The sequence below is a fragment of the Vidua chalybeata genome, chromosome 7 (genome assembly GCF_026979565.1).
Source record: "Vidua chalybeata isolate OUT-0048 chromosome 7, bVidCha1 merged haplotype, whole genome shotgun sequence".
NCBI lineage: Eukaryota > Metazoa > Chordata > Aves > Passeriformes > Viduidae > Vidua > Vidua chalybeata.
The window spans coordinates 2625578-2639051 of record NC_071536.1 but is presented as its reverse complement, the minus strand read 5'-3'; the positions used below and the strand labels follow the sequence as shown (position 1 = coordinate 2639051).

Sequence of the window (13474 nt, the reverse complement as noted above, 5' to 3'; positions counted from 1 at the left end):
TCATCAAGGCCTACTTACAGAATCCTTTTATTTTAATTAACTCTAGTAAGGCTTGTCTCTAACTAAAATCTTAGCTCCTCTAAAATCTCTAAATTTCTTAAAGTTTATGTTTCAAAACCAATCAGGTCACAGAAGTTCACAGCTAAAAGACACAACCAAGTTCACCTTTCAAGTAACCAGCAAAACCCCAATCACAGAAAATTTGCACCTTGCAACACGTGCCTGATAGCTGGAAGCCTCTGGGACACAGAGTCCCCCAGCAGCCCTCAGCTCAGCAGCAATAAGGTGTGATGAAGGTCAGAGAAATAAAACCAGGCTGTTGGTAAAGGTACTTAACTCTGCACATCCAAATGGGAACGCTGCACAGGTTCTGTGTGCACACACGAGTAGTTCTTTCCATTTTTACACACATACCCACCCCACTCTAAGTGCCCTTAATGACTTGCTGAGAAATACTGACTGGTGGCCAAAAATTATCAGTAAGGGCTTAAAAGCACACATGCCTAAAGGCCCCTGTGCTGCAAATCTGAAGAGGAAAGAGAACACACCAAAAAAAAAAAAAAAATTTGAATTTTGGCTTTCCTGATCGATAGTCCTTATTTTCTTGTTCCAGTATCAAAATAAATACCTTATCAATAATAAAATACCTTTCTCCTGCTTTCCTTGAATTGCTGTCTTTCCATTGCCTCTTTTCCATGTCCTGATGCTCAGCACTGTGGAAGCACTACATCCTGCAGCGTGGTGGGGCCCTCACCAGGCTGGTGAACCTCAACTGCCTGGCCCAGGTGTCGGATGGCTTCACCCAGGGACACGTTGTGGACGTGGTGCACGCTGTGCTGACTGAGCTGAGGCTGCTGCAGATGGCCAGGAAGCCACTGAGGACTGCTGAGTTTGTCACTTCTCTGGCCAGACACGAGCCAGTGTACAAAGAGGAGGAAGAAACGTTCCAGGTGACTTCCAGAGCTCTGTTGCCTGTCTTTTATCATCCCCTGCCATGTCCAGCCACACTTCATGTAGGGACCTGCTCACTGTGCTGGTGGGTTGGCACCTCACTATTTGAATGATGATGTAGGGCTCAACAGCACCAAAACCCATCTCCCCCAGTCTGGGATGTGCCAAACCAGTCCTTATTTTGGCAGCTCTGCTGGCAGAGTGCTTTGGTGAAGCTGCTGCTGCTCAAGTTGAGCAGAATGGCCTCCACGTGCATGGATAAAACACACAGGGGCCATTAATTCCGTGTATTTGTCCTTTTCCTTCCAAAGCTGAGGTGCTCAGCAAGATCACCTTGAGAAGGCAAAACACCTGACCATTCAATGTCCAAGATCTAAGCCCTTCTCTTAAATAATTTCAAACAATAATTTCTTTAAAAGTTTTCCTTCCAGGCTTTAAAATAAATTAGTTTCTGCCTCAAGCTCCATCCCTCAGGGCTATAAAATCCTGAGGGTAAAACTGAGAGCATTTGAAGTATATTTTATTCACTGGCACAGGATGCCCAGAAAAGCTGCTGCTGCTCCTGGACGTGTCCAAGGCCAGGTTGGATGAGGCTTGGAGCACCCTGGGCTAGTGGAAGGTGTCCCTGCCCATGCAGGGGGTGGGATGGGATGAGCTTTATGGTCCTTCCCAGCCCAAACCACCTGCCTCAAATAGCCCTGGATCACCTTCAAGCCTGATAAATGCTACCAAGTCCTTGGGCACTGGGCAGAGCCCTGCTGTGCCCCAGGGAGCTGCAGGCAGCCTACACCAGGGGCTCCCAAAGAGGTAAGACCTCTGTACTGCTCCAGGAGACCCCAACAGAGCTTTCTCCATCCCACAGCCCCAATAATTCCTACTGCTCATAACCCCCACTTTTCCTGGCTGGAAGGTTTCCTTGTTGTCCTGCTCCTCAAACAGCCCAGAACCTCCCACCACAAACAGGATGCTGATTCTCACAGCTTTCTCCAAGGCTTCTCCCACTGCTGACCTAATAATGATAGTGCATATTTCTCCCAGCCCTGCTGAGCACTTCCCAATTTCCATTTAGAGCCATTTGGCTCGCTCAGCACAGGCAGCATTTGTGATATTTGGCAAATTACTCTTTTTTTTTTCTCCTCATGCTTCCTCACTAAACCAGTATCTCTCCTCAGGGAAAGGCTAATGGTTCAGTGTTACAGCAAAGGGAAAAAAAAAATACTCCATCATTCCCAGCTCCAAGTAGTAATCCATTTGTACCCTGAAACATGAGAACAAGTATTTAGTGTGAGTTTGACTTGAAAATATTATCCCAGTCACTATAAAATGTGCCTGTTTTGTACAGCACAAAGTGCCCAGGCAGCCCTTCATTTGGAACACAGCTCAAATGATCCTGTCCTCAGCATCCCATGGCAATCATCTTCTTGCATTAATTACAGCCCTTAAGAAAGTATTTCCTTTTATCTGTTGGAATTTTGTTTCCCTTAAATGTCGTGGAGCCTTGCTGCAGCACCTGTGACATGGCACAGGGGAGGAGGATTGTCAAAATAGCCCTGTGCATTAATTATCTCCAGTAATCCCCATCTCTCCTCACAAAGAAGCCCCTCTTCCCAAGCTTCCAATCACTGCCATTTCTGGACCTTTCCCCTTGCTTTGCCTTGTCCCTTGTGGAAGAGGGACAGCTAAAACACTGTGTTCCAAGTGAACATTAGCCCTGTGATGAAAATTTGATTTTTCTTCCCTGAAAGTATGAATCTCCCAGTCTGACATTTATATTCTGTAAGTGTTCCAAAATGAATATAAATAATGCAAAATTGGTGACAATGTGATTTCTCCCTTCCATTTACTCAAATTTCTGCCCAAATTACACATCCACAATTTTTGAAATTATAAATTAGTGCACCAGGGTCGTTGATACAAATCCTTACACAGAAAGGATTTCTGGAGAGGCAAAGCCAGATCACCACGCCAGTTCTGACTGGACCAAAATCATGGAATGGTTTGGGTTGGAAGGGACCTTAAATCTCATCTTGTTCTACCCCATTCCATGGGCAGGGACACCTTCCACTAGACCAGGCTGCTCCAAACCCCATCCAACCTGGCCTTGAGCACTTCCAGGAATGTGGCAGCCACAGAAATACCTAAGAGAACCCATTCCAAAGCCTGTGGACATCATCCCTCCAAAACCCAAATTTTTTAACACTGATCAGTCACTGCTGCCAGGAACTTCTATCCCCAGTTCAGATGCTGGTGATAAATGGACTTCTGTTTTAGCTGTGTCTGAGGAGTTGACTTCATCTCATGGAACAGTTACACCAGTTACAGAGACAGAAAGTTACTGTTGTGCACCGAAATATTTGCACAAAGAATTGGGAAGAGAACAAAAAGAGACATCCCAGGGCTCTTGGCTTCTCCTGCCAAATGCCTCGAGTCCTTTGCCAGTGACCCAGAGCTGGCAGGGAGATGATCACCCCACCAAAGAGCTCTTTCCACCCCACCGAGCTCCCAGAAAGCTCTTGGCAAGGTTTTCCTACTCTCTCTCCACCTCCCATTTAAGGTCTGGAGGGTGTTACACCCAGGACACGAAACTGAGGGGGAAATAAAATCTCCGTGGCCTCGTGGAGTCTCATCCAGGGCCAGAGACATCACTGGGTTCTCCTGGCTTCCCTCAGCTACTGCCAGGGAAAAGCAATTCCTGCTGGAGCCCAAACTCACAATCGCCACCTCATCCCACTCATGGGAAGGGCCAGAAACAGCAACACATCCCACAGCAACAGAACCACATCTCTGTGGTTCTCCCAAAACCAGGAACAGTTTGGCCTGGGACTAAGGCAGCAAAATTCAATTTCACTGAGAGGCACGGGGCTCCTGCCCACCACCATCCATGCCCTGCCTAGATGTGGGCACACAGGAGGCTGGAGGATGTTTTTATCAGGGTTTTTGAAGGTGAGGTGCTCAGCTAATTTAGATAGTTAAAGCAGAATTGCAGTGTCCAGCAGCCAGCTGGACATTTGACCCCATCTTGAAAAGGTGACACCAGAAGGACCATCTGGGGTCAGGAGAGGAACATGTCAAGTTTTCCTTCCCTGTACCCTTCCAATACCTCCTCTCCCAGCTTCTCTTCCTGTAACACACACTGGGCAACTGGACAAGGCAAATTCCTCAGGGATGCCTTAACAGCTCAAGCTGGGGGCAGGATTTGGGGTGGAGCAGATGGAAAAGGCAGATTTTGCAGGATGCCACACTGAGAGGGAGCTTGGAGATGACATGGGCAGAGAGGTGGCATTAAACAGCAGCCCGTGGTCAGGAAGGACAGCATTTTATCAATGCCTGGCAGAATCTGCAGCTCTGGTTCAGGCAGGACTTTGCTGAGTGAGGTTCTTGTACACACAGGGAAGGAGTAATTCCCACCCAGTGCTGACTTTAAAGCCTCCCCTTCTCCTTCACTTCCCATTACTCTCACACAGCCCAGAGCTGCCTCGCTGACACCACAGCCCAGGAGCTGGGCAAGTCTGCAGAGCAGCTCCACCAGAATCATTTACAAGTCACAGGCCTGTGAACAGGCATCTGAAAGCAATAAACAGGTTCTTAATGTTGGGGGTTTGTTTTGCTTCCTAAGCTCCCTCATGGAAATCAAAGCTGTCTGCATCGATTTGCAGAGGCACGAGAAGGGGATGATTTGTCTGTTGCCAAGTCTGGAGCAGAGGGAGCTCTGACAAGAGCTATATTCTCTGGAAATAGGGTTGATCATGGAATTTAACATTTCCATAACTATAGCAACACAAATGGCCCAGCTAAGTATTGCTGTTAATGAGACTCAGCTCAATCAATTGCTGCACTTCTTGGGATAATAATGTTCTCAAGAGATCTGAGGCTTTCATTTTGGCTTCTCCACCAGCCAGCCTGGATTTTAAGAGGTTTGGATTTTTTAAGGAATGCTCTGTTATAGTAGTAAAATGTTTAAGTAGTCTGACTTGCCCTGTTTTTTTTTTATTTTTTCTTTAATTTTATTAAATGCTTTTTGGTTCTCCAGGCCTGGTATGCCAAGACCCCGCTGGGGAAAGCATGGAGCACAGCACAGGCAGCAAAGGAAGAAGAAAAAGAAAAAGGAAAGAAAGGAAAAGGAAAAGGGAAAAAGTAACTTCCTCAAGGATTTTTCACCTGGCCATACCAGTCACAACTCTATTTCTCTGTGAAGGCATGGCAGATTAATGTTAAAGGTATTCCAGGGAAGAGAATTCCTCTCCAAATGAATTTTCTAAAGTTAAAAAAAAAATTAAAAAAAAAATCAGATGAGATGTAACATGTAGCTCTCAGAGGATAAAGAGTTAATGACCACTGACTTGCTCAAGCATTATTTATTCTAAGAGATTTTAGGGGGCAGAAGGGTTCATTACTCAGGCCTGTAACATGCCATCAACTTTTAGGCCATACTCATTTATTTCAGCAAGTAACTCTACTTAAAAATTGATGTCACTTTGAAGTCTTTCATTACTTTAATATCCTATATGCTTTATAAAACTAACTGCTTTATGTATCTGTGGGTCTAAAGCGTTACAGTCCTCAATAAAACTACTACAGCTCTAAAGACTGCTTTTTAATTGGGATGGATTAGGAGGCACTTGGTGCAATCCACCACAAGCTGAATATTTACACAGCTGCAGGAGGAACAGCACTTGCACCTTTTGAGGCCTCAGCACAGACAAATTCATATACGTGAGTATCAGGAGGAAGCAGGGCAGCCAGGTGGTAATTTGGGTGGATATGCAGCAAAATCTGGTTTTAATCTATTTTGCCATAGAAAATCATGCCTAATTTGCTTGTTTGCACAAACAGCAACGTGTTTGTTGCTTAATGCACCTCGTTTACTTACAAATCTGCAATTTTGAGGGCAAAGGATTTATAAGGACACACTAGAGCTCTGGGACACCCTACAGGACACTGATGGAGGCAGCACCACCCTCGTGTCAGGCACTGGATCACATTCACCAAGACCTTCTCTAAGTGAGAGCCACGAACACCTGTTCTTCCCTCTGATCACGGAATTCCTGTGTGGACTTGACAACAGGTACCTGGAAATACAGAGCCCACCATCCCCGGGGAGCTGAGGAACCTCTCTGTGCCTGCATCAACAGCCTGGGAGGAGCAAGCTGGGCAGCACTGCTGGAAAAAGCTGCTGGGAAGGGGATGGTATTGAGCCCCTCCTGCTCCTAAGAGGCAACCAAATGGAAAAAGGCACTCCTGGGAACAGGAATGCCTGAGAAAAAAAGGCCTGGGAGGATTCCTGGGTGTAACAAACTGCACAGAAAATGATTCGAGCAGTTGTGTGCAGGGAACTGGATGGGTCTGGCTAATAAAGGGGATTTTCTCCCTGTAGGCTATCCCAGCACATGGGCCAGAGCCACCCCAGCTTGGGATTTCTGTGGTCCTTTCTGGATGTATTTTACAGTCTGGTCCAGGGCTCCCCATGATCTCACCCTTCCAACCTCAAGGCTGCACCTCCAGCCCCACCAAGGAGCTCCAAGCAATAACAGAGGAAATTCTTGTTCTGTCTCCCCTGTGCAACCCCTCAGGACATTCCTGATGGACACCAGCCTTTCCCCCAGCAATAATCCAGCTGCTGGAATCTCCACAAGAGCCACACTAGGGGCTACCAGCCCCTGGGTTCAATCCATTGCAACATGCAGCTGCAAATGTCAGCTTTGCACCCCTTGTTCTTTGGAGCAGGCTGTGGGTGCCCAAACTCAGCAGCACACCCCAGTTTTATCACATAAGGCACTTCTAACTTCATCCTTGGGGAGAAAAGCCAGGCTCTCCAAAGAGCTGACAGGGCTGGTGTTTAAAAACCCCTCATCTCTGCTCTCATGCACAAGGAAACTAATTTGGGTAATTCTGCCCTCAATCTTGCCGACAGCAGAGCCCTCCTCTCCACACCAGGTCTGACAGCACGGCGTGGTGTGATGAAAGGACCACATTCCAGCAGGATGTAAGCAAGCCCATTAACTCATATTTCAGCAGCCTCACTGCAATCTCAACAGCAAAGGAAAAGCAGCTGACTGGCAACATCCATCTCCAGGGCACAGTGCCCACCCCAGTGCAGGGAGGATGCTGAACTTCCACAGACCTGCAGGTTTCACCCAAGAGGCACCGGTTCATGGGGAAAAAAAAAAAAACCAAAACAAGAAGAAGAAAAAAAAAAAAAAAACACAAAAAAAAAAAGGCAACAAAAAAAACCCAAAAAACCCTCCCCCCCCCCCAAAAAAAAAGAACCCAAATAAAACAATGATGACAGAAAAAAAAAAAAAAAACAAAACACAAAAAAACAACCAAACAACAACAAAATATAAGTCAAGAAATAAAAAAAGGGAATTTCTCCTTTAGGTGCAGCTTGTGCTGGTGGCTGCTGGCATTTATTTCTTTCTGTGAGGATCTGGAAGCCACAGCTGGTTTAACAAACAGCTCCACGGGTGCAGGAGGTGACAAAGTGATGGTGAAGCATCCCAGGCCAGGTTGGACAGGGCTGGGAAGAACGTGGGACACTGGAAGGTGTCCCTGCCCATGGCACGGTGTGGAACTGGATGAGATTTAGGGTCCCTTCAACCCAAAGCATCCCATAAAGCAGAACAGCTCTGCCCTGGGGGGCTGCCAAGCCCTTGCTCTCCTCTCCCCTTCTCGAGGGGACAGGGAGGGAAGAACGAGGAGCAATTTTAATGCTGTTTATAATTATTATTACAGAGAGGGCAGCTATTCGAAAAATGAATGAAGCAGCTGCATCAAGCAGAGCCAACACACAAGAGTCATTTCAGTGTCGGTGGCTGAATTATGCAGTGAAGTGGCCCTGGCTGGATCTCCAACTTCCTGCCCACTGGGAGGCTCTCACAGGAACACCTCTAGAGATGCTCCTCCAGCATCTCCACCCAGAGATCTTCCATGGAGAGAGGTAAGAAGGTTGTGGCTTTGCTAAGCCCAGCACAGCTGCACTCTGCTTTCCAGCCGTGGCATTCCCACGACGCGATGGAGGAGGACAGCCCTGCCTCCTCCACCAGTCAAAGGGGAGCTCTGAGGGACAGCAAAGAGGGGGCCAGGCTGCTCTGCCTCCTGCTGTGGCAATCCAGCAGCAGCAAAGTTGAGAGAAGAAGCTGTCATGCTCATTTATATATGGAAGTGATCCAGAGAATTATCAGCTAAATTATTTAAATGTCCCATTACTATTAAATTACTGGGCATTCATTGTAAGAACAGTCATAATACAGTAACTAATTTGGTATTAATGTGAATGTCAGCATTTCATTGCAGTTATTTTGTACTTCATCATCAGATAATTTACCAATAAATTAATTGGCTTAATTGCTTCCTGCAAACCCAGGAGAACTACATATGACATGACTTTTATTAAAGTCTTCATGCTCACTCCCCCATCCTCCAATTTTAACCACACCAAGCAGGAACCCCTCTTTGGAACACCTGGAAGGGGCAGCAGAAGAAATAAAGTCTCGACATTTCCCTGCCCTGTGGATTTTAACGTGCTTTAAATTCGGACCCCAAGGCCCTGCTTGGAGTAGGACAGGACACAGAGAATGGCTTCCCACTGCCAGAGGGCAGGGTTAGGTGGGATACTGGGGAGGAATTGTTCCCTGGGAGGGTGGAGAGGCCCTGGGATAGAATTCCCAAAGAAGCTGTGGCTGCCCCACCCCTGGAAGTGTCCAAGGCCAGGCTGGGGCTTGGAGCAGCCTGGGACAGTGGAAGGTGTCCCTGCCCATGGAAAGGGCTGGAAAGAGATCAGCATGAGCTGCTCTGCCTCCTCACCTGTTCCAAGCCAGATGGGATTGTTGGGATTGCCCCTGCCTGCCTGCTGGCAGCTCCAGCCCTGGGGATTCAGCAGCAGCACTAAAACTCTGCTTTAACACAGCTCCCACCCTCCTTTCCCCCAAGAGCTCACAGAAAGTTTTCTGCTGCTGTCTTCTCCAGGAGACAGGGGGGTAAAAGACTCCATCGAGAGCACAGTGGGGAAGGACAGCTCCTTCCCCGTTTCTGGCTGTAAATGTTTTAGAATAAGCGCTCAGGACTCTCTTGCAGGAGGCAGCAGGCTCAGAGCTCCTGCACCTCCAGGGACGGATCAAAGAGACTGCAGAACACTGAACCTTTGCTGATGCTGATCTCCCTGCTCCTGTGCAGCTGCAGCGTGCCAGGCTGGCGGCTCCAGGTGGGAACAACCCCCGGGAACACATCACACCCTGCCTGAGACGAGTCCCAGCCACACAGCACCTGCGGCAGCCCGGGATTGAAGTTGCCATCAGAACTAAAAAACAAGCAGACGTTTCTCAGCAAAACCCCCCAAATCCGGTAACACAAAGTGAAGCTGACTGTTCTATTAACTCCCATCCTGCATCAGCAATTTTCTAAAGTGTGGAAACATTATAATTGACTTTTCTGCTAGTAGCAAAATGTCATTTTTCCTTAATACTCCCCAAGTCAGTAACGTATTTCAAAAGCCTCCGATGCCACTACCACAACAGGACTTACAAATTAGCACATTTTTAGCTTTTCATTAAACACAATGCCAAAAAAAAAAAAAAGAAAAAGAAAAAAAAAAAGAAAGGGAAAAGTCTTGTGGTATTAGGGTTTCTCTCCTCATTATTGAAAGTACTGCGACTTTGGAACTTCTCGCAGCAAATTATAATGCACTCAGCCTGGGGCCATTGTAAATCAGGGCTTCAAAAAAGGTGTCATGTAGTCGGGCCCTCTTCAAGCACTGAAAATATCGGAGTCTATTTGAAAACGCCTTCTGTAGTCTCTCACTAGCCTTGCAAATCAGCACAGCACTGGGTAGAGCTGCCTTTTATTTTTTTTTTTTTTCTGCCTCGTGGCATCAAGCCATTTCTATTCTGACCAGAAAAAGAGGATTATTTCGTGCTGGGGTTTCAAATTAAAAAAAAAAAAAAAAAAAAACAGCACCTAAGATAACAAGCTGCATAAAATCCTCAAATCATTGGGGGCTCTTGTTAAGGTCTGGACAGTGCCTGTGGGGCTGTTAGAGCCCTGGGCTGAAATCCCTCTTCTTGGCACAGCAGGGAAAACCCCCGAGGATGTGCCAGCATAGGGAGAACCCCATCCCACCCCAAACCTCATCCCACCCCAAATCCCCTGGGCAGGGCACTGCCAGGCTCTGCACCCACCTGCCCGACAGCCCTAAAGCCAAAGGAGGGAAATGCCAACCCCAAATCCTTCCCAGCTTTCCTCAGTCCTCTGGAAAATAACTGATCCCATCCCTAATCTCCTCTGAGCATCCCCAGACAAAACCACAAAACTTCCTACAGGTTGGATCCTCCTCTCCTGACAAGTTTTGATGTTTTGGGTTGCTCCAATTAGCAAGAAAATCATCATTAATGAAGCCCAATATAAAGCTGTTCCCAGGAGGGCGGCTCCAAAGCAGCATTTCCTAACCCCCTTTTCCAGCTTCCTCGCTTTAGGATTGATCCCAAATCAGTTTTCCCCAACCAGGATTGATGGAAACGTGGGAAGGGGGAAAGGCACCCACAGCAGCACAAAACGAGCAACAGGAAACAAGGAACTGGAGCAAGGAGAGCCTGGAGAAGACAGCCAGGTCCCAGCAACAGGGAAAAACACACTCAGGGAACTCACCTGGTCCTGGAAGGGCCACAGCTTCTGCATGGATAGAGCTGGGCTGCGGTCAGCAGGAAGGAAAAGGATTTCCAGTGCTGCTTTGACCAGAAACCCACAAAAACCAAGGAATTCTGGCTCCAAGGCTTTTATCCTCTTCCTCAGGGTGGGTTGGAGGGTCACTGGTGTGGGCACACACAGTCCCAAAACCTGCCCAAGCCTCTCAGGGTCTTTTCTGAACCCTAAAGTAGGTTCCTGCCCTGAGCCACCATTCCATTTTATGGAATGGCTCCGTGGATCACGTGCAAATGGGAAACCCAAATCACCTGCTGCCCTCGCAGGATGGACATTCCCACATTCCCTCCCCAGACACAGCATTGCTTGTGGGATTCTGGGGAGCAAGGAGAACCCACCGTGCCTGCCCACCAACGGAGGGGGATGTTGGCTTTCTGAGTAAAAATAACTCAAGCTCGAGCTCCGGGAATAAAAAAAAATAATAATAATAATTTAAAAAAAAACCACCTCAAACCCAAACAAAACCCCACCCAAACAAACAAACAAAAATTTTTAAAAAATTAAAATTAAAAAAAAAACACCAGAGGGGAAAGAGAATGGGGTGAAATGACAAAAAAATCCACCAAGAAATTCTCTTTGGACAGTGAGGGAAATTATCAGCTAAGACTGGACTGGGCATGGCGGGCTCTAAGCCCCAGTGAAAGTTTGAGGAGAGGTTAAGGCCTGGGTGCAATCCTGTCCTCTCTTTAGGAATAATTGGAGCAGTGAAAGGACTGGGAGATCAGCAGGAGATGGGAGTCATGCAAACGAGCCATTAGCACCACTCAGCACAAAGTTTGGGGAGTTACACCCATAATTACCCTAATTACTCACACCTCCATCCCAAATGCCACCACTCCGCTCCCAAAAAGCTTCTCAGGGAGGGAGGGGGTGCTGGGCAGGGAGAAAGGCTAAAAGGCATCAGGCCCGCCTGGAATTTGGGGGTTTGGTGTCGTTTCCAAGCCTGATGGGAGCCCCACATCACCCCCGTGGGGAGCAGCCCCTCCTCACTGCTGTGAACACCCAGGGTCCCAAAACCTGCCCCATCCTCACAGGGTCATTCCTGACCCTGCCAGGACCCTGAGCCACCGTTCCATTTGATGTTTACAAACCCATCCCCGCCCCCTCAAATCCCCCAGCCCCGGCACGCCGCTGCTGACACCACATTTCACCCATCAGGGACACCCCAAAGTCCTGGCCCCTCACTCCTCCCTATCCAGAGTGGGGTTCAGCTCGGGAGGGCGGGGTGGCAGTGAGGACAATGTGCTGACAGGTCCCTGCCGTGACAGATGATCCCGGCCCCAGCTGCTCTTGGCACCGCGGCACACCCTGTAATTTGCAGGTGATGGAAGAGGGGGCAGGAATGGGGGCGGGAATGGGGGCAGAGCCCAGCACGAACCAGGTGTTTCCCTCCTGCAGCTGCAGCTGCTCCGAGGAGAGGTGGGAGCCCCAGTGAGCCTGGCCAAGGCCCCACTAATCAACAGTGACAGGCCAGTTCTGGTGTGTCCCGTGGGAAGGGATAAATCAATCCCCCAGGAATGGGTGTGGGCAGCGAGGGATGGCTGGGTTTGTTCTTCTGCACCCCAGAGGGCAAGCAATCATCTCAGGAACTTTGTGTTTAGGGTGTGCTGGGGAAACACATCCTCCAGCCCATAAATAACTTCCACAACTGCCTGGCACTTTCAGGTGTCAAACACTAATTGTGCTCAGGAGCAAAACGGCTCGGGATGACATGAAACCGACGTGAAATCAAGTCCAGGGCTGGTTGCAGCTCGTGGTGGCCATCCAGCTCCTCTGCTTGCACCTCCCACGACAATGGCAGTGCTGGAATTCCACCTAGGGAATGGGGTGGATCTGCTTCAGATTCCACAGGTCGGGGGGAAGAGGCTGGGATCTGAGTCCTGAAATGCCCAGCACCGTAGTTCTTTATAAAACCCTTTTTAGGTGGCAGTCTGTTGTAGATGCTACCGAACCCCATGGGAAGAAATGCTGATGTCTGACTTAGTTCAGAAGGCTGAATGATTTCTTTATTATAATTGTGCTATAATACATTAATATACTATATAAAAGAGGATACTAAAAGCTACATGCTACTTTCTCTATCATATCTAGCTACCAACAATTCGTGCCCCTCTCTGGAGAGCCCAGCCACAGGTGGGTTGGATTGGCCACCAGACTCAAGCAATCCTCACCAGAATCCAACCAAGCAATCAGCCCAGGTAAACAATTCTCCAAGCACATTCCACATGGGGAAAACAAGGAGCAGAAATAGAAATTGTTTTCTCTTTCATTTCTCTCTGTGTGCCTTTATGAAAAATCCTGAGAGAGAGAGAGAGGAATGTGCTTGCCACAGCAGCCTGTGAGGGGTGAGGGTGACACCAGGCAAATCACAGACCGGTGTCTCCCATCCCAGGAGGAAATCCCACATTTTGGACCCCACAAGGAGCCTCTAATCCCGAGGCGGGGTGGGAGACACGTGGTGAGGGTCAGCCCGAGTTGGTTTTCCAGCCTGGCACACAGGGTGACATTCCATGAGCACATAACTCAGCGGGTAAATAACTGGGAGGGCTCCACCTTTCCAAGAGGATATGCCCCAGGACTGAATTCCCAGGGGATAATTAACAGCTCTTCAGCAGGGAGGTGGGGAGAAGGGAACCCTTGCATTTTTACTTGAGCTAAGAGCTATTTTTTTATTATTATTCCTGTAATTTATGGGAAAAACAGGGGGGGAAAAAAGGAAAATTGTGCAGTTATAACTGGAAAGAGTTTGGGGGGGGATTTATTGAATTATTGACATCTGACAAAGATGAGCCACTATAAACTAACTGTAGCACAAGACCTTTTCATGTTA

At 48.1% G+C, this 13474-nt stretch overlaps 1 protein-coding gene across 4 annotated transcripts in view; it reads left to right on the top strand.

Annotated features, from left to right (window-relative positions):
* Window positions 1-6243, top strand: part of IQCA1 (IQ motif containing with AAA domain 1) — a 102193-nt gene extending 95950 nt beyond the window's left edge. For 2 of the 4 annotated variants that reach the window (XM_053947735.1, XM_053947734.1), the window contains exons 18-19: window positions 712-950; window positions 4982-6240. In XM_053947735.1, coding sequence (XP_053803710.1) covers window positions 712-950; window positions 4982-5089 — 347 coding nt within the window. In that variant the 3' untranslated portion in view covers window positions 5090-6240. Of the gene's footprint in view, window positions 1-711; window positions 951-4981 lie in introns of all 4 variants that reach the window. The other 2 variants (XM_053947732.1, XM_053947731.1) reach the window with 2 other exon arrangements.
* Window positions 6244-13474: the final 7231 nt, after the last annotated feature.